The 24,852-nt window shown below is 36.7% G+C and overlaps 1 protein-coding gene across 2 annotated transcripts; it reads left to right on the top strand.

The window, feature by feature from the left end:
* Positions 1 to 207: 207 nt before the first annotated feature.
* Positions 208 to 22,726, top strand: KCTD9 (potassium channel tetramerization domain containing 9). Of its 2 annotated transcripts, XM_037496060.2 has the most exons (12): positions 208 to 288; positions 3,669 to 3,790; positions 6,248 to 6,291; positions 9,922 to 10,018; positions 10,624 to 10,682; positions 10,868 to 10,996; positions 13,048 to 13,115; positions 13,203 to 13,298; positions 13,973 to 14,122; positions 19,202 to 19,307; positions 20,001 to 20,134; positions 22,512 to 22,726. In XM_037496060.2, the coding sequence occupies exons 1-12, from the start codon at positions 241 to 243 to the stop codon at positions 22,626 to 22,628; spliced, it is 1,170 nt and encodes a 389-aa protein (XP_037351957.1). In that variant the 5' UTR covers positions 208 to 240; the 3' UTR covers positions 22,629 to 22,726. The 2 variants fall into 2 exon arrangements, with proteins under 2 accessions (XP_037351957.1, XP_054546613.1); XM_054690638.1 differs by lacking the exons at positions 19,202 to 19,307; positions 20,001 to 20,134; positions 22,512 to 22,726 and adding an exon at positions 18,083 to 18,352.
* The last annotated feature ends 2,126 nt before the right edge of the window (positions 22,727 to 24,852 follow it).

Genomic DNA, 24,852 nt, shown 5'->3' with positions numbered 1-24,852 from the left:
ATGGGGGAAGGGCCCAGACGGGCTGCGGCGCCCAGGGGCGGGGTGGGAAGGGACCGGCCGGGCCGGTGCGGGACGGGGTGTGCGCGCGTCGTGCGTGTCGGTGTCCGCCAGGGCAGGAAGGTGGCGAAGGGCGGCGAGTCCGAGTGGGCGGCGGGAGGGGACGGGCCGGAGAGGACGCGGGTGGGAGGGGAGCCGGGCGGGAGGGTGGCGGCTCCCCCAGGACCCGGCGCGGGCGGCGCGATGCGGCGGGTGACCCTGTTCCTCAACGGCAGCCCCCGGAACGGGAAGGTAAGGGGTCGGGGCGCGGCGGGCGCGGGGCCGGCGGGGCGAGGGCGGCGGGCGCCCGGCGGGCTCCGGGCGGGGGCGCGAGTCGGGAGGGGGCCGGGCGCGCGGGGCGCGGCGTCCTGGAGGCGCTGGCGGGCCCCGGCCTCCCCCGCGCCCCGCCTGCCCGTCACCCCGCGGCCCCGCTCCGCGACGGCCAGCGGGCGCGGGGCGGCTCCGGGCCGGGCGCGGGTCGCTGTCCCGAGCGCCCGGTGCTGAGGGCGCCTCTGCGCGCTCACCCCCGAACCCCGCCGCCCCCGCCCCTGGCCCGAGAAAGTGTCTGGTTCCACCTTCGCGCTGCGTAATGGTCTCCTCCAGGGGTGGCTCAGGCACCCGGGGGGGGTCAGGTGAAAGGAATTCAGCCGTTGCCAGTGAGTCAATGAAACACTCTGGCGTCCGAGGTCAAACAGCATCAAAAGTTAGGGGACCTTCTCCTGACGCCTCCCTCACGCCCCCGCCCCTTTGCTCTTAGGAGCCCACGGGCGCCGCCGCCAAACTCCTGCTGGGACTTTAGTACTTGACGAGCCCACTTTTTGCTCACGGGACCTGAGGCGCTGGCCCCGACTGCCAGGGCGGTGCAGTCCCCGCGCGCTGGGCCCTGCTGAGGGCGTGGAGCTCGGGGCGCTCCCGGCCGGGCCCGCAGGGGAACCCTGCTCCTTCCAGCCCCCGCCCCGCCCCACCCCACCCCGAGGGGCGTTCGGGTTCTTGGGAAAATGTGAGTGCCTGAGGCAGGGGCTCGATGTAGCCAAAAGCTATCCGGAGGTAATTCTGGCTCAGGTAAAGGGAAATTGACCTCAGAATGCTTGATTTCCTGCGTATTTTGGAAACGTAAATTTTTAACTAGCATATTTGTGCCCTCGTGCAAAAAAAGAAAAAGATTTTCCAGCTGACTTTGCACTTTGCAGTAAACGTGCTCTAAAAGTTTGGATTCCAGTCCAGTTCATTGACTGTAACTTTGTTTTCGTCTGACCTTAGAAATGTTATATTCATAGAAAAACAACTAGGAGAAAGTCAAGTTCTTGCTTTTTTATAAATACTCTCTCAGATTATGCGTCACAAGATTTATGTTACTTTGTGACCATTATTAACCTTTTCTAAACCGGTTTTGTCTGTCGTTAGGTACTACTCATCTGTTTTTTTGAAAACATCCTTTATTTTTTCAAAATACAGGATTTCTTCTAATCTAAGGCTTTTTGCTGCTACTGAAAGATTCAGTTTATCTAAAGTTTTATGTTCTTAAAAATAGGCCTCTGATTGACCTTTTAAACATCTCTGTTATTCCATGAAAGACTAGATGTTTTAACCAGTTATAAATAATTACGCTCTAAATCTCTTCTGAAACTGAATCCTGTTTTTGTTCAAGATTGTCTGTGTTAGTCTTGCCATGTTATTTTTAATAAGATTTTTTAAAACTAGTTTTAACTAGGTTAAATTTGGGGGTTTAAATTTTATTTGCTTTAAATAGCCAGAGTACCTCAGCAGATTGGGGAAAAAGCATCTCAAGTAGCTGAAGATAAGTATGTTTATGCTACAAAGATCATGAAAACCCAAGCTGGAGAATATTTGTAAACTCATTATTAAAACTAAGGCATATCAGAATCCTTACTAAACTGGAGAACATATTCTAAGCCCTGTCAGTGTTAACTTTTTTCTTCCTTCAGTTGGTTGAAAAATAACATTATAATTACTCTTATTTTACAAAAGAGAGCAGGATAACAACACATAACAGCCTTCATTTTTATGTCTATAAGGTGGCTGTGTTTGGCCAGGAGTGACTTGAGCATAACATGATGTGCATGACAAAGGAGCTGAAAGGAAGCTCTACTGTGATACAGTTTGATTTCCCATCTGCCAGTTGGAATATGGATCACTTTGATTATCGTATTTAGCTATTTATTATATAATGTATCAGATGTTTTGGAGATATGAGAAAAATGAATTCATGTGCTTGTTTTAATTTCTTAATTTGAATAACAGGTTATAATTTGGAAATGGTGTTTAAAGGCAAATTAAAACCACTAAGCTGATAAGTCTGTCATTTACTTTCCCTGTGAAAAGGTAACTTTCTCTTATCATGGCATCTGAAATTTAGAAGGGATTAAGTTAAAAAGTAGTATAACACTGATCATATACTTTAATAAACGTCCTTCTCGATTTATTCCATAGACTGCTTCCATTTTAAGGAGAGTGTGTAGGTTATTAAAGTAGATAATCACAGTGATGTGGGAATTTCAAGTTCACACCACACCAGGGAGTAAAGCCCATGAAGCAAATAGCTACAATAAGCATCATCATTTTATGAATGTTCAGCCTCTCTCTGAGGAATAAAGCTGAGCATGTAACAGAGCTCACATCCGTGATCACAAATTTTCTATTGCTGTTTTTTCCCACCAAAGTTCTATAAAGAAAGCTTAAAATCTTTTCCCATATGCTTTACATTTATATATTGATCTATATCTCTTTAAAATCTAATATCCTAATTAGTTTATAGAAACTGTATTTGCACTATAATACCATCTTATTTGCTAATATATGCAAAAGAATCAAACTAAAGTGATCTAATTGAGAAACAAATGTCAAAAATAACCTCCAGTGAAGAATTCGTATTTTGGCCCAACTTAATGGAAATTTAAAAATTTACAACACTTACAGAATTGTAACATTCTTTGTATTAATTTTATTTCTGTTTTCTCATATTAATGGCCTTTTGATAATTTCATTTAAAGTAAAGTGTTAAATTGCTAGATGAATTGTCAGCTGTTAAAGTAATTTTTATTTGTGAAAGTGTCTTAAAATAAATGATAACTTCTCCCCTATTGCATAAGTAATACAAGTTCACCATAACAAATCTGGAAATCAAAACAAAAATTCACAAAGACAATAAGTCAGCCATAATTCCATTATCCAAAGACAGCCACTTTCAGTACTTTTATGAATATCACTTTAGAGTTGCTGTTATACCGTGTGGCTTGTTTTTCAACTTAATATGTCAGTGGAAAAGACTTAACTATACAGAAGCATAAAGGTTAAATGAGCTTAAATCATTTGTCTCAAGTCAACAGCTAGAAAATGTCATAATCTAAATTCAAACGCATGTCTACAGAATCAGGGCTCTATTTAACATATTTAAGATTGTAGATTATTTTCAGTTAAAGATGATTTCTTATTCTCTAGTGTTGGATTTCAGTAATGTTAGACACTAAGTAAATACTTACGCCATAGAAGAAGAAGAGACACTGTTAAGAAACTCGAAAATCTGCTTTTATATGATAATCTGATTTTTTAGTTCTGTTTATGGAGTGAAATTCACTGTGTAAGTTGTTCAAATTAATCTTGTGTGCTTACAGGTGGTTGCTGTATATGGAACTTTATCTGATTTGCTGTCTGTGGCCAGCAGTAAACTCGGCATAAAAGCCACCAGTGTGTATAATGGGAAAGGTGGACTGATTGACGATATCGCCTTGATCAGGTAACCTTCACCTTTTTTGTAAACCGCCTATGCTGTGTCCTCAGCTTCTTGCTGCTCTGCTGTTTCCTTTAAGCATTCATATTAGTCACTGCTAATAAAGAATTTTGGCAAATGCATGCCTAGAATTTGTTCTTTGGAATTTAAATTACTTGAACTTACGGTATATTGATTAGATAGAAAACCTTCAGTACATTCCCCCAACATATTGATAGGCTTTTTTTTTTTAAGATTTATTTATTTATATAAGAACTGGGGTACAGGTCAGAGGTGCCGGAGGGTGAGAGAATTCACCAGAGAGAGCGGGGAGCAGAACAGGCCGACGGACTGAAGACACTGCTGAGGGGAGCAGCGGGCGCGACAGGAGAGGTCTGTCTGGCCATGTGGGAATCTCCCTGGCCGGCTGGGAGTCGAACCCGCGCTGCAGAGGCTGTGGACAGCTTCACAGAGTAGCGAGCTCAACCCGCTCAACCTGCTCAACCCGCAGCACCAGGGAGGCCCCGATAGTCTTTTTTTAAAAAAAGATTTATTTATGTATTTATTCATAGAAGAACTGGGGTGTAGGCCAGAGGTTAAGGGGGTGAGAGGATTTACCAGAGGCAGAGTAGGAAGCAGAACAGGCAGATTTACTGAAATACACTGCTGAGGGGAACAGCAGGCGTCAGGGATAGAACGCAGGCTGTAGGGGTGATAGTGCTGAGACTTAATTCCTGTTCACCAAGGAAGCCCCTGATAGTCTTTCTGTATAGCTCATTTATGTCTAGAAAGAATCTCTTCTTTATGTTATTAGAGATGAATCTACTAAGACATACATTCTTAGTGTTAGAAATCTAGTTGATTGCTTTCAATTTATATGCTGCTGCTTATTGTACCTTTCCTTAGAATGCTTTCAATTTTTATAAACATCACAGAGAGCTACTTTAATGAATTTGCTATATATGGTAGAATTTTTAGTAAAATGTAAAGCACCTGAAGCATTAAAAGGTTTAATCTTTGTCAAATCATTAGCTAGAAAATGTCACTAAATCAAATGCAGGTCTATCTTCAGAACTGGAGCTCTATTTAACATGCTTTAGGATTGTAGATTTACTGCAGTAGCAGTTTTTTTGTTTGATTGTTCATTTATTTGTTTAAATATCCCAGGTAGATTTATCTCTTTAAAACAAGTACCTAGTTCACCTCATTACATCCTCATAGGATCACAGATTTTTGGAGCACAAAGAGACTTAACAAAGAAGATGGGAAAGGAAAACAAATTAAATGCTGACTGTCCAGTTAATGTAATTGCTTTGCCTAAGATATCTCATTTAATTTGGCAGAGCATGAGTTTTAATTTTAATTAGTGGTGTGAGGATAATGATACTCTAAATTATTATAGCATATAAAGTTTAATTTTTGTTTAAACCCAGGTAGAATGACCTCTTACTATACTATTCTTGAAATTAATCATCTCCAGTCCCTTTATATTCCAAATAAGGAAATTAGGTATCCGAGAAGTAACGTGACTTGCCCAGGTCACACAATTTAGAAGTTGATTTTTTATAAGAAAACAAATTTCCATACTAAAAAATAGAAATGATTATAAACTGCATTTAAAATCCAAACAAATTAGGAGATTTCTTGTTTTTTATATTATCTTCCAGCCTCTTTCAGTTTTTGTGGATTACTGAGTCACATTTTTGGATGATCTAAATCAACCTAATTTTCTCTTTAAATACAGACTTTGCTGCTAAGAAAAAGTCAGTGTGTTCTTATGAGATCTTCTAGAAAATTAAAACTTCTACAGCATGGAAGCTCATAACTGAATACTGAACTATGAAATACATACCTGTGTAATAGTTTGTGGTTCACAGTACAATTTCTGATCATCTATTTATACTATAGTTGGGGCAGGGAATGATGATATACACCAGTAATCCAGAATTATGGATATGCACAGTCATTACAGTTAGTGTGGTGGGTATAGAGCGGGTCAGTATTTACAGCAATTATATGCCCATATTTTTCATAGATTTAATATGAAAATTTATTTTCATTTCCAAAGCACAAAGCAGCTCACAATTTAGTAGAAAACCTAAATAACTTATTTAGGGTTAAAATTTTTTTTTAAAAGTTGGCTATGGCTGTAAACATAACCTTTAAGTGTAATAATACAATCTCCAGTTGATGAGAAAGCTGAATTTGTAGGTGGCCTTTTTTGGTTGTTATTTTTGCCATTTTAAAAGTGCTTTCTTGGGCAGGATCTTTTTTGAATTATATCCAAAGGCAATTAAGTCAGAGGGTAAGGCAAAATACTAGAAATTAGAAAATAGTCAACTTCTTTGCAGTATAGATGGATAACAAAGCCTATCTTCTAGACTATAGAATGCTTCATAATTTTAAGGAGTAGTTGCTCTGTCAACACATCAGTAACATGATTCTGGATTTTGATGGTGGCTTTTTAAATTTTGATTTTCCTAGGGATGATGATGTTTTGTTTGTGTGTGAAGGAGAACCATTTATTGGTAAGTGACTTCCTTAAAAACCAGTTTTATCAGCCACAATTAAAAAAAAGGTGAAATGGAAAATATTTTACTTGAGTTTGTTGATCTTTAAAAAGTTATCTTGTGGCAGTGTTCAGATCGTCAAACCTTTGTGGATTCTGTATTATGTGTGTTAAAGTAAATTTTAATTTTAATATCATATTTAGTATGGATAATTTGTCTTTTACATGTCTCGAAAATGTTCTGGATGCACATATCCATTAACTATGACATGATAGAGTAATATTAATTTTAGAAATTACAATTGTTTGAAATTTTCTCTTTGCTGGTAGTGGTCACCATTTTTCTAAGTGTTATTTTATGTATCATTAAGCATAAATTGCTTGTATAAGTAGTATTTGACCATCCTTCACAGTGATCACATCAAATTCATCAAAAAAGACTTGGTATCAGCCATACACACATACACAAAAGCATATACCACCTTTTGATTTGGAAGAAAGCTTATACAGTTGTGCAAAGAAAGAGTTGAAGAGTTAAATAAGGTAAATATTCTTTAACAAGTGTCTGGATACTTAGTTCCATACAATCACACCCTGAATATTTTAATATTTCTTGAAGTAGTCACAGTTTGATACATAGAGGCAGTTTTTGGGATAAAGAGGAATGTATGCTCTTCTCTGTCTCAACCGAGACAGAGCTCAAACTGTGAACAAAATTCTTTCATGTTTACTCATCCATCAGGTGGCTGGCTGGCAGCGGTCACTTAGCTGATTCATTACATACATATGAACAAACAAATAATATAAAATATTTGTTTTATTACTATCAACTCTGGATTTAAAAAGATATTTGGTTTTTTTTTTTTTTATCCTCTGGATTTATTAATTACAGCTTGTTTTACCTCTAGCCGGTGTAAACCTCTTTAAGTCCTTTTAACTCAATTCCATTAGTCTTACAGCTTTCTTATTACCTGGATTAACAAGGTACTCATATACTTCTGTCCTGGACCCAGGTGGATTTTATTTTTCTCCCAAGGAGCCTAGATTTCTTTTAATGGGATGTGTCATTTCAAAACATAATCTTGTGCCAGGGAGAGTCATTGCTCCTGAAGTCATCATTGTTAATGAGTCTTGAAGTGGGCAGTAGTTGAAGTATGGCTAACTAGAGATAAAACTGATAAGTAATGTGTAATATGATACAAAGTTTGTATCATGTATAGCAATATATAGATAGATAAAATATCTCATGGATTCACACAATGCTCCTGGCTTATAGTCAGGATTTTAAGATTTTTATTAACCCTTTTTGTCTTCTCTCCATGTCTACTTTTTCCATATCAGTAACAAGATTGTCAGGGACATAGGGAATGATAGAATTATAATATCAACTAATTATTCATTCACTTCATTCCACACAAAACACAAAAAATGTCAAAGTAACAGTCCCAGTACTTTACCAATAGGATTAGTAAAGACAGTAAAATGTATTTGCATATACTCCTTCCTTTCTACCCTTACTTGAAATATAAATCTATTGTTTCTACATTATCAGATTACATAGCCATTATATGCTTAAAACCTTCACTTAGTTTTACTTCTTCAAGTGTATTTAAAGCATATCTCCAATTCTTATTCCAATATCTCCAGGATTCTCGATAGCTGTGTGTTAATATTAATTTGTGGCTTTTATATTTAAAGTCAGTGTGGCTAGATCTAAAATCATGTCAAAACTTATTAAACTGTAAACTTTAATGATGTGTAGTTTATCATACACCATTTGTATATATGTATCTCAATGAAACTGTTAAAAAAATTCTTGGTTCATATTTTCTTTCTTTAAATATCTTAAGTATGTTACTCCATTTTATTCTGGTAAAGTGTTGGTGTCAAAAATATCTGATCTTTCATATGTATTTATTTTTCCTAGACCCCTCAAAAGATTTTTTTCTAAAGTACAGTAATTTGGGAGATTATTTTGGGATTTCTAGGTTGTTCTGGTTTGATGCTGGCAGACATGGATTACGCCCTTTCAATGCGCAATGTCAAACTTTTTATTTTAGAAAGTTTTTCTTGAACATAACTTCTTGAATAAATTTATTTCAACAAAAGCTTGCTTTTAATTCCAAGAGTGGATTAATTCTTAGTGAAAATAAATAATGATTCAAGTATGGGGGGGGGGCTATTTTCTGTCATAATAATACTTCATGCTTCATAGTAATAAAAGGAGTTATTTTTTCAAAAGTATCTGAGGATTCAACCAATTTTCCTAGGATCCCTAGTTAAAAGACTGTTTTTAAAAATTGTGGTAAGATATAAATAAGTTAAAATGAATAGGTTTTATTCACAAAATTCACTACCAGATGCTGGGGTTTGTTGGGAGGGAGTGAGCTTCCTTTTTCCCTTCTAGTTATATTTCTGGGTTAAGGTTATAAATTTAGTGGTCTCTTGGCTCTTTCCAGGCTGTTACTAATTTATACTTCTTTTTGGATCTGTCACCCAGAGATTCATGTCCCTAAATTTTATATTTATTTTGTCTCCTTGGCTTTACATTTTTTCTTTCAGGACTTCTTCTACACTGCCTTCTATATTTGAAATCTTCTATTACACCCTTCTTACGTAATTTTTTTCATTTCTTTTGGGTATTGAAGCTTTCCTCTCTATCTTTTATTTCCCTTAAGGTATTATCTGTTGTGTTTATTCAGTCCTGTATTTCTTTTAATTTAGTCTTCATTTCCAATAAGGTTTTTTTTTAATTTCTAATTCTCTTCTGAGTTCTCTCGCCTCATTCTGAATTTTGTAATTGTGGCTTATGTTGTTTTCCATATTTTATATTATTTATTTCTTTTAGCATGTTTTAGAATATTGCAGTTTTGTCTATTTTTGCGGGCATTACTTTCTGACATTTTCATTGTCTTTAGAGATGTACTTATTCTTATAAAAAGTTTGTATATGATTTGATCTCAATCCTTAATTGCTAATTTTTACATGAAATTAATTTTTCTTAATTTGGGCAGGGAGGAATGATTTAGGAGAGCTTTTCTAATTTCATGACTCCAGAACTCCCTTTTCTGTTGCTTTGTGAAGTGTGAAAAATATGGAACTTGCCTCTTGATATAACCCTTTTTCTGTTAGATCTTGACTTTTATATGTATTTGTTTCTCTTGGCACTGTTCTGTTCATCTTGGATTCTTTTCCCAAAGTGTTCTCCTTAATATGGGACTTTGTCCCAGAAGGTAGTTTTAACAGGTGAGTTTTGAGGGTTTATTTTTCACCTCTTTAGGTCTTCAGCAGAATACTTGCATCACTGACTGTTATGGTCTTACCCCTTCTACCTCCAGTCATTGTTCTCAATGGACTTGGTCACTTCAAAGAGAGTATTTATGCATTACTTTAGAATCCTGGGTTTATCACATGCTTTATTATTTCTCTCACTTCTTCTTTTAGACATGCTATGAACATACTAATTGTATTGGTGGAAATATTGTATCACCCAGTTTGTTTTAGATACTGTCCATGGGTGTGGGGTTTGCTGTCTTAGTAACTCTGATATGTTTATATGTGTGTTTTTAGTCTTAAAATTTTTGCTATTGTCAGCTTACCTAAATCCCTAATCTGAATGTTCTTGTTATTTTCTACATGTCATCTTTAGATCCTCAGACAGATTCTAAACTACCTGAAGGGCTGTCGGGATCTCACACAGACTGGCTAACATTAAATGTTGGAGGGCGGTACTTTACAACTACACGGTAGGTGTGTGTATGTTTGGTGTGTGTGTGTGTGTGTGTGTGTGTGTGTGTGTACCAATTGTTTCTTCAGTTTGCTGATTTTCTTAAAAGATAATTCAAATGCCACTTCAATATACTATGTGATCTGAAATCATTTTTGCAAAGTATTTTTTTCAGAAGTTGAAAAATAGCTCACAAGTCATTCAAGAGAAAACATAAAAGCATGAATTCAATGTTCTAAAACATGCTTTCTAGATAGCAGTAATATATATGTGTAACCCCAGTAAAAGTTAACAATATTGAGATTTGTAGAGACTAAAACTGATTGTGTTAACAAAATCAGAAAAATTTTAGATCAAGAATATTGTATATAATAGCATGCTGGAAGGATAGATTAGTATTTAAATTAAAGGAAACAAACATTATTTAATCAAAGGAAGTGCCAGATTAGAAGGGATTTTGATAAATGGCAACTTACTGCACGTTTTTGTTTCCCAGCATCACTTCTACCAGGCTATAGCATGCATCTTTTTGAGAGAGCAGCTGGGATCGAATATACTCTTGACTTAAATATATTTGTTTATAAAGACAAAAGGAGAAATCAATTTTTTTCCCTGAATTCTTAGGAGCACTTTAGTGAATAAAGAACCCGACAGTATGCTGGCCCACATGTTTAAGGACAAAGGTGAGTACAACACATTGTTCTCACATTTGGTGTGATCTGCTTGTAGCTGATGACTGTGTATCTCCTGTCCTCCTACATTTTTAAATGATAAGAATCAACACTGGCATGTTGCACAATTTTTTTCCATAAATTTCTAACTTTTTTTTTGTCTGTGGGGGGTTTTCTTCATGTAATGGGTAACACAGGTGTCTGGGGGAATAAGCAAGATCATAGAGGAGCTTTCTTAATTGATCGAAGTCCCGAGTACTTTGAACCCATTTTGAACTATTTGCGTCATGGACAACTCATTGTAAATGATGGCATTAATTTATTAGGTGAGTTTTCAATATAATCCCTCCCATTTTTGTTAAGTTTAGCATTTTTAATTTTTTGCTCTTGATAAATAACATACAATATTTTCATAAAGTGAAAGTATGTCTTTTCTGTATTTTCAAATAAATGATAAAAATGAGTATACGAATACATATAAATATAAAATACAGGTTTTTGCATAGATATATCTAACCCATAAATTCCAATTTTAGATCTTAAGCAGATTTAGATTCTCTCACCAGGGATTTTGAAGGATTTATTTAAAAAAAAACTTTTTTCATCAAAGTGTGATTGTGGTGGTTTTTTTTTTGTTTGTTTTGTTTTTGTTTTAAATTATGGACTTTTTTTTTTTTTAAATACAAGCACTGGGTACAGTCAGAAGCATGGGAGGGTGAGAGGATTCACCAGAGCCAGAGCGGGGAACAGAACAGGCAGATTGATGAAATACACTGCTGAGGGGAACAGCAGGCACTGCTGGACATTCTTATATTTATAAGTAAAGTGGCTAAAAGGAAAAATTATACTTTGGAAACATAACACTGAACTAGAATCTCAGTTCTACAACTTTTTTTTTTTTAATTGCATTCTTTTTTTTTAAGATTCATTTATTTATACAAGATCTGGGGTATAGGCCAGATGTGCGGGAGGGTGAGAGGATCCACCAGAGACATAGCGGGGAACAGAACAGGCAGACTGACGAAATACACTACTGAGGGGAGCAGTGGGTGAGGCAGGAGAGGTCTACTCGCCATGTGGGACCCTCGCCAGCCGACCGGGATCTAACCCAGGCTGCAGAGGCTGCGGACAGCTTCACAGTGCGGTGCTTAACCGCCTGTGCCACTAGGGGAGGCCCTCTACAACTTTAAAAAAGAGTTTCAAAAATCCACTCATCCCTGGCTACGTTAAAAATATTTTTGTGAAAGTTCATGGTAGTGATGTAGATGAAAGCCCTTATATAGCAGTGGCTATGTGTGGTCAAAGTTCAGTAGAACTCCAAGAGACTGAATTTGGTCTGTTGGGGAGTGTGGTGATATCGAGAAAACACGCCTGACTACTCCAGCTTCCATTTGGGAGTGTGCACTTAAGTTTTGAGCCTTGATTAAGTTTTTAAACATTGAATATTATACTGACCATTTGTGATGTGTGGTCTTTATTATGTTGAAGGAGGTTCCTTCCAGTGCCATCTTGTTTAGAGTTTTTATATAAATGGTGGTGAATCTTAGCAGATGCTTTCTCTACATCTGTTGATATTATCATATGAGTTTTTATCTTTTGTTGCTATATTACATTTATTGATTTATGTATATTAAACCATCTGTGCATTCCTGGGAACAAATGGACTTAGCCAAATGAATGACTGAGGCCTTGATTGAAGGAGAATGGATTCCTAGTTTACCTCCACATCTCTGATGAAGATGTTTATTAACAGACATGAGAAAGCATACATACCACGTCACATAAGGAATGTGCATATTTTTTAAACCAAATTAAGAATAGTAAATGACACATAAAATCCCTTCCGTTATTTAGAAACCTATTCTAAAAACTGATTCTCTTAAAAAAAAAGGTTGGTCAATTATACTTTTGTCTTTTGTTTGACTTTTGTTTGTGTATGTAATTTTCTGATTCAGTAATTTTTTATGACTATCCTGTTCAGATCTGCCACCTTGGAAAAAATATGTGAAATATTAAGATTAGGTAAACTAATTATTTTTATTAGATTCATAATCATATCACTTTACCAATGTTTTAAGAATGTGTGATATTATAATTTCTTGCATGTGGCCTAATTTTCAGAAATAACTTTGAAATGTGAGATGATTTAATTCTAATTCACTTTTCCATTTTTTCTATTGTTGAATGTAAACTATTTAGAGAAATATATTTTATAAATATTTTCAATTATATGTATATGTTCTAAACATGTTATTTTTCTTCTGTATTGATAGCCTCACTTGTTAAATTTCAGTTCAACTGTGAGAATTTAACTTGAAGAATGCTATAAACATTAAAATGGTTTTCTGTAAAAGTCAAATCATTTTTATCAATGTAGGTGTATTAGAAGAAGCCAGATTTTTTGGTATTGATTCATTGATTGAACACCTAGAAGTGGCTATAAAGGTAAAGATTCTTTTTACGTTAGTCAATATACATTTATTATTGCTAGCTCCCAAAATGCTCCATTAATTTCCTAATATCTTTTTCAAGAATTCCCAACCACCAGAGGATCATTCACCAATATCTCGAAAAGAATTTGTCCGATTTCTGCTAGCTACTCCAACCAAGTCTGAATTGCGTTGCCAGGTAATTAAAGCAGACTTACATTTTTACTGTATCAGCAAATTGGTGAGCAAACTTTTACATTCTTAAGATTTTTGTTTTGCCTTATTTTCCTTTTTCATGCAAGACATTGTTTAATTATAGGTTAATAGCATTGATAGAATCTCAGAATGGTTAGCAAAAGAGATGTAATAGCCTTTTTTATTGTCTAATTATGTTTCATGTAGCAGTTTTTGAATATTGCATGGAAAATTGCAGTGAATAAAATAAAATTCAATTGTTAATTGCAGTTGCTATGTGTGACTAGTCAGTAGCAGACACTTTTATGTGTGATAGCGTTAAAGATTTTTTTAAACCACAATACTCTTTAAAAATAAAACTGAATTATTGAATTAAATAATTTAAATGCAATCAAATTTAACTAAAATAATGCTATTAATCAGGTTCATGGCAAACAGAGATCCCACTTTAAAAACTTCCTGCACATATAAGAGGTATAGCCAGTCTGCATTTCCTTTTACTAAGAATCCATTAAAGACACTTATTTTGTGTTTCTGTGTTCCATTTGATTGTGTTTTGTAATAGAGTACAAATGACTGAACTGCCAATTTCTGAAGATCTTGGTAGTTAACTATAATAATTAAATTTAATACAAACAGATGGTTAAAATATTGTGACAATTTGTTTTTTAATTTTAGGGTTTAAACTTCAGTGGTGCTGATCTTTCTCGTTTGGACCTTCGATACATTAACTTCAAAATGGCCAATTTAAGCCGATGCAATCTTGCACATGCTAATCTCTGCTGTGCAAATCTTGAACGAGCTGATCTCTCTGGATCAGTGCTTGATGTAAGAATCATTTTTGGTTACAAAAGAAAATACAGTTTTTAGCTTGTTGAACAGTTTCAGAGAGCAGAGATTTATCTGTTTCTTAATGAAACTTTTACATGAAACAGATAATTTGTTAAGTCAGTAAAACTGAAGAGTCTGAAAGTGAAATGGGTTACTTTTGCAACTTGGATATCCTTTATTAAGCATAGACCTAAAAGGTTTAGCAACTAATAAGAAATTAAATCTTGAAATTAGACCCTGATCTCCTTGATATAATCTGCTTATCAGTTTTCTGTGAATTACAATGGTAAAGCTAAAAAAGACTTGATATATTCTATTGAAACACATTTTTAAATGGGAAAATATTATTACTTGAGTATTGCAGATACTGAGAAATAAACATAGTATGCATCATTCTGTGTAAGTTAGCATTTCAGTGGCTCGTTATCAACATATATGTGTGTGTATGTGCATGTGTTTATATGTTTATATGTATGTGTGTGTACAAATGTCTATAGAGATATTTATGTAGCAGTTACCTATATTAATTTGGGGTTGGAGGATATATGCAGAACCAATAGTGAAATCTACTAACAACTTAATGTTCCTTAATATAAGACTCATGTGTCTGTCTTGAGTTAACAGCACTTAATACCTTGCATTTAGTTATCATTTAGTAAGTATTTCTTGAATTACTGTAATTATTATTTCATTCCTTAGTTGCAGCCTATTTTTCCATGAAGTTAATATCAGGTCTAGTAACAAAATTGCAAATACATATTTGAGTTATTTTTCACTCCCCTGTTCCATTTTATGATGAAGGATTACATTGGTAGCAAAGTAGGCAAGAGACTAACAGCATTAAGAAAAAGCTTGAAGGGGTGTATACAGTTGACTCTTGATCAACACAGGTTTGAACTGCGCATGTCTACTTAAATGCAGATTTTCCTATAAACATAACAAACTTGGGCCTCCCCGGTGGTGCAGCGGTTGAGCGCTGGGTTGCGAAGCAGCCCGCGGCCTCTGCGACGCCGGTTCGATCCCCGGCTGCTCCCCGGCCACCAGAGGAGGGTCCCACATGGCGCGCAGACCTCTCCTGCCGCCCGCTGCTCCCCTCAGCAGTGTACTTCGGTCCTTCTGCCTGCTCTGCTCCCCGCTCTGGCTCTGGTGAATTCTCTCATCCTCCCGCGCTTCTGGCTGTACCCAGTGCATGTATAAACAAAACAAACAAACAAACCAGCAAAACAAATAAATAAAGCATGCCTCTATTAAAAAAAAAAATAAATAAAAAAATAAACATAACAAACTTACAGTATTGAGTCAATACAGTGCTATAAATAAATGTATTTTTTCTGCCTCACAGTTTGCTTAACATTTTTTCTCTAGCTTATGGCTATCGTAAGACTACAATATAAAATATAACATACAAAATATGTGTTGCTTGAGTGTTATTCAGGAAGGCTTCCGGTCAACACTGAGCTAGCAAGCTTTTAAGTTTTTTTTTTTTTGAAGATTGATTTTTATTTATACAAGAACTGGGGTACAGGCCAGAGGTGTGGAAGTGTGAGAGGATTCACCAGAGAGAGTGGGGAGCAGAACAGGCTGATCTGCTGAAACACACTGCTGAGGGTAACAGCAGGCAAGGCAGGAGAGGGCTTCCATGCCATGTGGGAAACTCTCTGGCCGGCCAGGAACCAAGCAGGTGCTGTAGAGGCTACGGACAGCTTCACAGCGCTGCGCTCAACTTCCTGCGCCACCAGGGGAGGCCCTACACATGGATTTTTGACTGTATGGGGGTCAGCACCTTAACCCCTATGTTATTCCAGGGCTGTCAACTGAGTATGTATCTGGTAAAGTGATGTGCTATAGAATTTAGATTTAATTATCAATAATAAAAATGGCTCATGTAGAAGAGTCACTGTGTAGGGTGTGAAATTCAAACTAATTTTATTGTCCTTGGCAATGAAAATGACTACTGATAAATACCCTGATGTGTTGCAGTGCCCACATTATAATGTGTGCTAAAGCACCGTGCCATACAGAATGCCCATAGTGGTTTTACCACTCATGTTGAATTCCTCAAACAATTCATGGTTTTTTTTTTTGCTTCCTTCCCTTACGGACTGTGAAACTTCTCCATAGAAACCAACCTATTCTGTCGGCATGTTTTAGACTGTTTCTTCCACATGGTCTGCCTGTCATGCTCGACTCTAGCCTGCTGCATAGAAGCAAGTATAAGAATTCAGCTGTTCATATCTATTGCATTGTCCCAGTCAGGACCTAGAGAGTGGGTTAAGAGCTGGAAAGAGACTTAGAGTGATCAAGTCTAACTTGCGGGTTTATGGACTGAGAAACTAAAATCTTGACATTTACTCAAGTCCCAAAGCTAGTTTCTTCATAGTTAGAATGAGACTCTAAAGCATGTGTTTGCTTCTCCTTAGTTTTTAATGACTTTTTCATTTGGAAAATGTCAAATATATACAAAATAGACTACTATAATGAATTCCCCTTATACCTTCACCAACCAATTTTGTTTTGTCTGTATGTCTTTACAGATCATGTTGAAGCAATTCACCATTTTACCTATTAATATTTACTTCATCTCTTGTATTAGGGCAATTTTTAATATCTATCATATTAAAAAAAATAACCTGTTCTCATCAAACACATTGCCCCTTGATAAGTTAAAACAGCCCAGATCCTGTGGGTGCAGTGATAATTTAATTAGTAGCTGAGTTCTAAAATCTCAGTATTGGGGACCCACCTTACTCTTTGATGAATAGAGGGTGAGATTCTTTCCATGGTAAAGATATCAAGCTTCACTCATTTTCACTATATATATTTTCTTTGTGACATTCTATAGGTTAACCTTAAGTATAGGGCATTCATTACTTATATAATAACCATGGGAACTTTGATAACATTTACAGTGTGTTTTACAGAGAGCATAATATATAAAACCAGAGGCATTTATTTATTTGTATCAGCTTCTTGTTATATTTCCAGGTACTTAAAATCTGGCTATTTTAGTTAATTTGGTCCTCCTAAATCCTTATTGTTTTAGTTATTCTGAACTTCTGTTCTATCTTGTGTTAAGACACAGGTATAGGTGAGAATGAGTGTGTTTAACAGTCATCTGTGATTTGAAATGGTCTATGGTTTATCTCCTTTTCACGAGAATTGACTGTAGGTGAATAAAACTGCACCTTTAAAAAAAGAATTTTCATAATAGGTATGGATATAACATAATTTGATGAGCCTTAAAATTTTATATTTGCCAATGTGGTTGATATATATACATGTAATATGTAGAATGAATATAATATGTAGATAACAAATATATATGATTGGTAAATATAATAATAGAAGCACTATTATTCATATATTGCCTTACAGCATTTAGAACATATTATCTGCTTGGACGGTAACTATTTGTAAAAGTCTAAAGTTAATGTCAACTTTATAGTTTCCTGACTTATCCAGTAGTTGTTAGCATTAGATCTGATGGCATCGAATTCTTTGAGAGGGATTTACATAACTTAAAATTTAAACATTTTGTAGGTTTTCATTCTACGTTTTCCACTTATTTGGATGCTCAAGGTTGCCGATGTTGTTTAGCAATGGTTAGTACAGAAAGACCAAACAATGGTGTTTTGTACCTAAAAGGTGCCTTTAATTGCTAGCCTAAGTGTTCTGACCTTTGAAATGAATGTGATGGTAATAGCATCATTGAACATCAAGAATTTCATTGATTTCCTATGATAATAAGGAGAGGAAAATCCATCTCCCTATCACATTTATGTCTTTGTTGCCCATAGATTGCAAATATCATATCATCATGCCCAGACCTGTATTTAAAAATACAAATAGGGATGTCCTAGTTCTGACTCCCAATTTCTTTATGAAATGCTTATGTTTTGTGTAAGTTGGGTGTGCTTTTGTTAATTTGGCTTTTGATTTTTTTTTTTTTTTTTTTAGATTAATTTTTATTGGGCCTCCCCTGGTGGCACAGCGGTTGAGTGCTGGGCTGCGAAGCTGCCTCAGCCTCTGCAGTGCCAGTTCGATCCCCGGCTGTCGGCGAGGGTCCCACATGGCACGACAGACCTTTCCTGCTGCGACCGCTGATCCCCTCAGCAGTGTATTTTGTCAGTCTGCCTGTTCTGTTCCCCGCTTTGGCTCTGGTGAATTCTCTCACCCTCCCGCTCTTCTGACTGTACCCAGTGCTTGTATAAATAAATAAATAAATCTTTTAAAAAAAATGTTTAAAAAATAAATTTTTATTTATTTATTCATATAAGAACTGGGGCCAGAGGTCCAAGGGGGTGAGAGGATTCACCAGAGACAGAGTGGAGAGCAGAACAGGCAGATCCTCTGAAATACACTGCTGAGGGGAGCAGTGGGTGAGATAGGAGAGGTTTGCTGCCATGTGGGTTAGCTACCTGGCCAGGGAACAAATTCATGTTGCAGTGGCTGTATATAGCTTGTTAACCCCTGTGCCAACAGGGAGGCCTGGCTTTTGTTTCTTTTAAAATAAACCATTCTTTTACAGAGCTTTTTTTTTTTTTTAATGCAGTCCTCAATTCTTACTGGGTTCAATTACTTACTATTGTAAACAGAAAGTGATTGAAAGGTTCGGCGCGGTAAAGAAAAGGAGAGCCAGGCTACATTTCTCAAAGGGAGGGAAAGTTTATTGCGCCCGGGGCGGACTTCACAGACCCAAGGCGGGGGTCAGTGGAGTCCCGCACGTTGTTAGGGGGAAGCAGGGTTTTATAGGGCGAGGAGAGGTCAGGTGGGTAGTTGGGCTCGTACGGCGGGAAAGTTTGTAGGGCAGGTAGAGGTTCTTTGTCTGAGATGAGACTCTAGGGGGAGGGGGGAGGCTCATTGTCTGAGTCCTCCAGGCAGGTATCCACATTCCTGCCCCCCAGGTGGGCTTCCTGGTTGGCTCCTGCATTCTGTCTTCCTGCCTGGACCTTTCAGTGATTATATCAAATTGAGCATTTTTCCTCCTTTTCTATATTTTACCTTACTGTGTGAGCCAATTTTTTTCTTTCCCAAACAAAAACCTTAATACATGGACTTAACTCTTTTCTTTGCCAGTGTGCAAATCTCCAGGGAGTCAAGATGCTCTGTTCTAATGCAGAAGGGGCATCCCTGAAACTGTGTAATTTTGAAGATCCTTCTGGTCTTAAAGCCAATTTAGAAGGTGAGCTTCTGTCTATAATTAACATTTCTAAAATGAAACAAAAAGTAAAATGCCTGGCAAAATTTGTTCATGGATAAAACATGGGAGGTAGATTTTCTGTCTTCATACTTGGAGAATTTGCAATGGGATATGTCATATCTTGGTCTCAGTCATGTGTTAATCAACATTGAGAATTCAGGGGGATAGCCACTCTAATATTTAATGAGGCTTTAGTTGCAGATTTGAATATCAATATCTTTCACTTTCTAATAATTTCCATTAATCTCTTGCTTTGAGCAAAATTAACAGTTTCACTTTGCACAAGGCCAGGTAGTTGTTGTCATTTTAGATTTAATGTTTCGTTTACGAATTCATTATTCCTTGGTTGTATGTTAACGACACACTTTTTTATTTGTATATTTAGAAGATGTTGACCTTTCCTCCCTTGTAATAAACTTAGAGGCATTTTAATACAGGAGCAAATTATCATGAGATAAAATTGAATTCACCCCAACAATAGGCTAAAAAGCATTCCTAATTTATAGTACAACATTAATATATCATTAAAAGTGAACTCTGCACTATTTATACTTCATAGAGCCATTTTTGAAAATTAAAGAGACTCGTTGTTCACCTCCAATAGGTCCTTTTGCAGTGTTTGAAGGTAGATAACTAAATATAAGTTTAACTGCTTTCCAAATGTGTTCACTTTAGGTGCTAATCTGAAAGGTGTGGATATGGAAGGAAGTCAAATGACAGGAATTAACCTGAGAGTTGCTACCTTAAAAAATGCTAAGTTGAAGAACTGTAACCTCAGGGGAGCAACTCTAGCAGGAACTGATTTAGAGGTGAGTCACCAATTTTTAAAGAGCTTTTGTTAATCAAGAAAAGTTAACACCTCATGCAAAATTTTTTGCAAACCTAAACAAAGTAATTGGCTGGGAAAAACTGCCAGCTAACATGCCAGTACCACTGGGGCTGCTTTCCTTTCAACTGCTTGTTTAAACAAATTTGAATTCTAGAGCCAAATTCTGTTATCTGAGTCCTTGATGCCAGTTTCAGATTTGAGGATTCTCCTGACATTTGGTCTAAGTTGATTTCATTTCTCCTCCTTTCCTTGAGTTTCTTTCAAGTAGATGAATTTGATAGAAGCTGTATTAATCTAATTTATTGTGGTTTTTTTTGTTTTGTTTTTAAAGATTTATTTATTTATTTATACAAGCACTGGGTACAGTCAGAAGCGCGGGAGAGTGAGAGAATCCACCAGAGCCAGAGCAGGGAGCAGAGCAGGCAGAAGGACCGAAGTACACTGCTGAGGGGAGCAGCGGGTGGCAGGAGAAGTCTGCGCACCATGTGGGACCCTCCTCTGGTGGCCGGGGAGCAGCCGGGGATCGAACCGGAGCTGCAGAGGCTGCGGGCAGCTTTGCAACCCAGCGCTCAACCGCTGCGCCACCAGGGAGGCCCTATTGTGGTTTTTTTAAGGATTAAATAGGGCCAGATTATTGCCTGAACTACTTGAGGCAATTTAAATGGTATCCAGGCTTAAATTCAACTTCAGGAAAAGCCTATTCTAAATTGACAGTAAACTCCCCTTGAAACTCAACTTGAGATCTTAATTTTGTCCAATCATCTTTTTCATGTGAATTATATTCTACATATTATCTTGAATTGCAGATTTAACTCACAGGCCCTATAGCTGTTGATGAGTCTATATAGACTATCACTTTTAAGTAGCATTTTCTACATTTAGATGTGTTCTTCAGTGGTACTCTTCACTATAGCCACCAGTCATTGTTCACTGTTGAGTACTTAAAATGTGGCTAGTGCAACTAAAAAAAAGAATTTAAAATTTTTATTTAATTGTATTTGAAATGTAAATAGCTACATGTGGCTAATGGCTATCATGTTGAATATCAATATCTTACTATAGTATAGCTCTGTATAAGAAAATCTGTCATAGATTGGCTTGTGGTGACTAGTATATCAAAATTTAGATTGCTATTGATTTTTTTTAAAGATTTATTTATGCATATAAGAACTGAGGTGTAGGCCAGAGGTGGGGGGGGTGAAAGGATTCACCAGAGACAGAGTGGATAGCAGAACAGGCAGATCTACTGAAATACACTGCTGAGGGGAGCGACAGGGGAGACAAGAGAGGTCTGCTGTGCCTTGTGGGTTAGCTCAGTGGCCAGGGATTGAACTCATGTTGCAGTGGATGCCGATAGCTTGATAGAGCTGTGTCTTTAACCCCTGCACCACCAGGGAGGCCCTGCCATAGATATTTTTTAATCTTTTTTTAATGGATATTTAAAAAATGTTTTTGTCTTGTTCTTTTGATAGCCTTCAGCCACAGTCCCTCCCCACTTCCCCAAATTTACGGGCATGAAAAGAACCATCCTAAGGCTGAAGGCAGAAACCTGTTATGGGCACAATTATTTAATTAGTTATTATGTATTATATCACCTAAGAAGATTTTCCCCCTTGATTTTAGTTACTATGTAGTTAATAGTAAAGATAGCTAAAGCCTCTTTCTGCCTAGCTGATTACACAAACTGACCAGGTTGACTGGGGAGGAGGGGAGGGGACAGCAGCTGACATTCTGTCCTCCTAAAATGTTATGCAAGTCACCCTTCTCTAATTATTGCCCCATCATCCCCAGGGTCTTTGGCAGAATCTGTCTCATCTGTCACCCTGTGATCTTAACAGGAATTTAAAAGCACCACCTTGTGGTGGTGGTTACTGTTGTATTCATTTGTTAAAACTCATTGAAATATGCACATAAATTTGGGGTTAAAAAAAGACAGTTCCCTGCCTTAAAAAATGTTAAGATTGGGGAATGGGAAAATCTTTTATTTAATTTAAATATTAAATAAAATCTGTTTCTCCCAGATTTTTAATAGTCTTTTCCCTGTTCGTGTCTTTCATCATCATTGCTCTGGGATTGTTCAGAAAATATTTACTACATTGGCTCTCAAATTCTAAATTAAGTAAACAGAAAGGACATGCTTCCACTGAAATTTTTGTTTATATCTATATTTGTGGTGGTCAACCTAAGCATAAACTGGTGGAGATAGAAGAAAATCTGAAACACATTTTCTAAAAAAGGAAGTTCCCCAGAAATAACTGAGTTGTAGAATATAGGAACATTTTCCTAATATGCCCCACAAGTCATTTTGAAAGGGAACAGATAAACCTCAGTTCCCTGAGTATTGTTTTGTCTTACAGAACTGTGATCTATCTGGGTGTGATCTTCAAGAAGCCAACCTGAGAGGTTCCAACGTGAAGGGAGCTATATTTGAAGAGATGCTGACACCACTACATATGTCACAAAGTGTCAGATGAGAATTCTAGGACCAGATGCCCAAGATGAAAAATATTTTTCTTACCACTTTCAATTTCTCCACCCACTCAGTTGAGAAGAAATAACACTGTAAGGGAATAAGAAACCATTCAGAGGATTATGCTTGTTCTCAGCAGTGCATAAAGGGGAAAGTGGCTTTCCACATTGATTTTAACAGAGGAGCACTCATTTAATAGACATAGAGAAACTAGATTAGGTTGCTGCCTTTTGAGTTTGGTAGGGGGATTTGTCTGGTGTTGCAGCCAGAAATATTATCTGTTATACTTGCTTATACATAGGCATGATGTGGAAACACCATCTTGGTTTAAAATGCATTTGAGGATTTTAATTTATGAAAAGCACAACATATGCAATTATATTTATTGAATCTCTAGATGCAGTATGGATATTTAAATTGTTAAACTTTAAGAAAAACTTAAAAAGGTTGTTCAGGTTTAAAATAGCTTTAGTGATGCCTCCCCTACTTTAAATAAATACTCATCACACCATGTGAATATGGTGAGATCAGAGTCCCCAGGGCTTATTTTTCAGGTTCATTTTCATTACGGTTATTTTTTGGAACGAAACAGCAACTCCATGAAAGAAATCCTCTATTCTTACGATTAAGAGAGTAGAAAGAAATACATCATTGTCCGCAGAAAGTACTGTGGAACCGTCAGGATGGAAGAATTTACCTATAGTGACAACTTTTAAATAAACATTCCTTAGGACTGCATTCTTAGCAAGTTCCACTGAACACCAAATTTATCTATTTACACTACTGGCCTCATTTCCTCTTAGTCAAAATAAGCATAAAAAGATATTTCAAAACCAAAAAAAAAAACCGAGGTGCATTATTAATTTCATTTAATACAGATGCCAAATTGTTTAAATAGCTTAGAAATAAGTGTTAAATTCTAAAATATTAGCTAGAAAATATAAGTGAATATGACAAAACTATCTGAGATGTCAACATAATTGCAGCTGAAGGCCTCCGTGGGAATGAGGGAATTTTAAACTGACAGTTTGATTATCACTACCAAAAAACTTCATACGTAAATATAAAGATATTTGGCCCAAAATGTAATTCCACTCAGTCTGCACCTGTGGTTCTTTTACTGACTATGTTCTGATTTGGTTTTGTTTTATTTTAATAGAATTTATCCTGATTTTCCTGATACGTCATCTGTAGCAGCAGTGATAGGGCCTGTACTTCCTTACCAATAACCTTGTGTCTATCCAGGAGCAGGAATATAAGCTGCGTCCGAGTGAGCTCTGATTTCTACAGACTCATCAGTTTGCGGCAATGAATCATTAAAAACCACTGTCTCCTTTGGGAGAATGACGTTTCTTCAGTATTTACGTAGCTTATTCTACATATATAGACACATACACATATATGTATACACACTTATGCAAAGCTTTCCTTAATAGTAAAGGATACATATGCATAATAGGAGGAGACAGGACCTTTATGGGGAGGGGAAAGCAACTTCAGAAATGAATTATTTTCTTTGCTTTATTATTTTTACCAAGACAGAGAAGTATTGTTATGAGAGATATCTATTTTCATAATCAATATGTGCCTAAATTATATTTAAATCATTTCACTCTGTACTATATTTTCAATAATTATAGAAAGTTGTTCATCCACTTAAGGGTACCTCTGTAGACATAACCTAAAACTGCAGAAGGATCTGAAAGATCTAAACATGGTATACTTAGAAACTGCAGATTTTGGATCTAATGTATAAGCATTAATAAACAATGTGAAATGTTGAGAAGGAGTTTGTCTTGCTTTTGAAATTCAGCACTTTTCCATATTTTGCTTACATTCCTTCACTGTGCATTCATGACCCATCCTGTGGGTCTGCAGTTTAGTAGGACAAAGAAATACAGCATAACACTTACGGATTAGTCTCGATGATAGTAGCATTAAATTTATTTAAGTATAATTATTTTATGATCCTCTTCTTAAAATCAGCCATGATAAAAGTTACATTAAGAAGTTTCATTGCATCAACCAAAGAAAAAACTACTTTCTAATAATTCATTTGTGTTAACTCTTTACCTGAAGAATATTACCTGTTACCATGATTAAGTTGGTTAAATACACTGTTTCTAAAACGTTCTTACCTGAAAACTAAGAAGGGGAGAAATTTTCAAAGAGAAGACTTCCATTAATCCTAATGTTGAAATACATTGTAAAAATAAAGTTGATGGGGG

Source organism: Talpa occidentalis, unplaced genomic scaffold (assembly GCF_014898055.3).
Source record: "Talpa occidentalis isolate TD23 unplaced genomic scaffold, MPIMG_talOcc4v2.1 talOcc4.8, whole genome shotgun sequence".
NCBI classification, from domain to species: domain Eukaryota; kingdom Metazoa; phylum Chordata; class Mammalia; order Eulipotyphla; family Talpidae; genus Talpa; species Talpa occidentalis.
Note: the sequence above shows the minus strand (reverse complement) of the source record. Positions and strands in the feature narration are given on the sequence as shown.

What these genes read in the sequence shown, in the direction of transcription:
- KCTD9 (XM_037496060.2), top strand. Translation starts at nt 241, where the DNA reads ATGCGGCGGGTGACCCTGTTCCTCAACGGCAGCCCCCGGAACGGGAAG. An exon ending in GACGATATCGCCTTGATCAG is followed by an intron (nt 3,791 to 6,247) that starts GTAACCTTCACC and finishes TGATTTTCCTAG; the next exon opens with GGATGATGATGTTTTGTTTG. An exon ending in AGTCTGAATTGCGTTGCCAG is followed by an intron (nt 13,299 to 13,972) that starts GTAATTAAAGCA and finishes TTTTAATTTTAG; the next exon opens with GGTTTAAACTTCAGTGGTGC.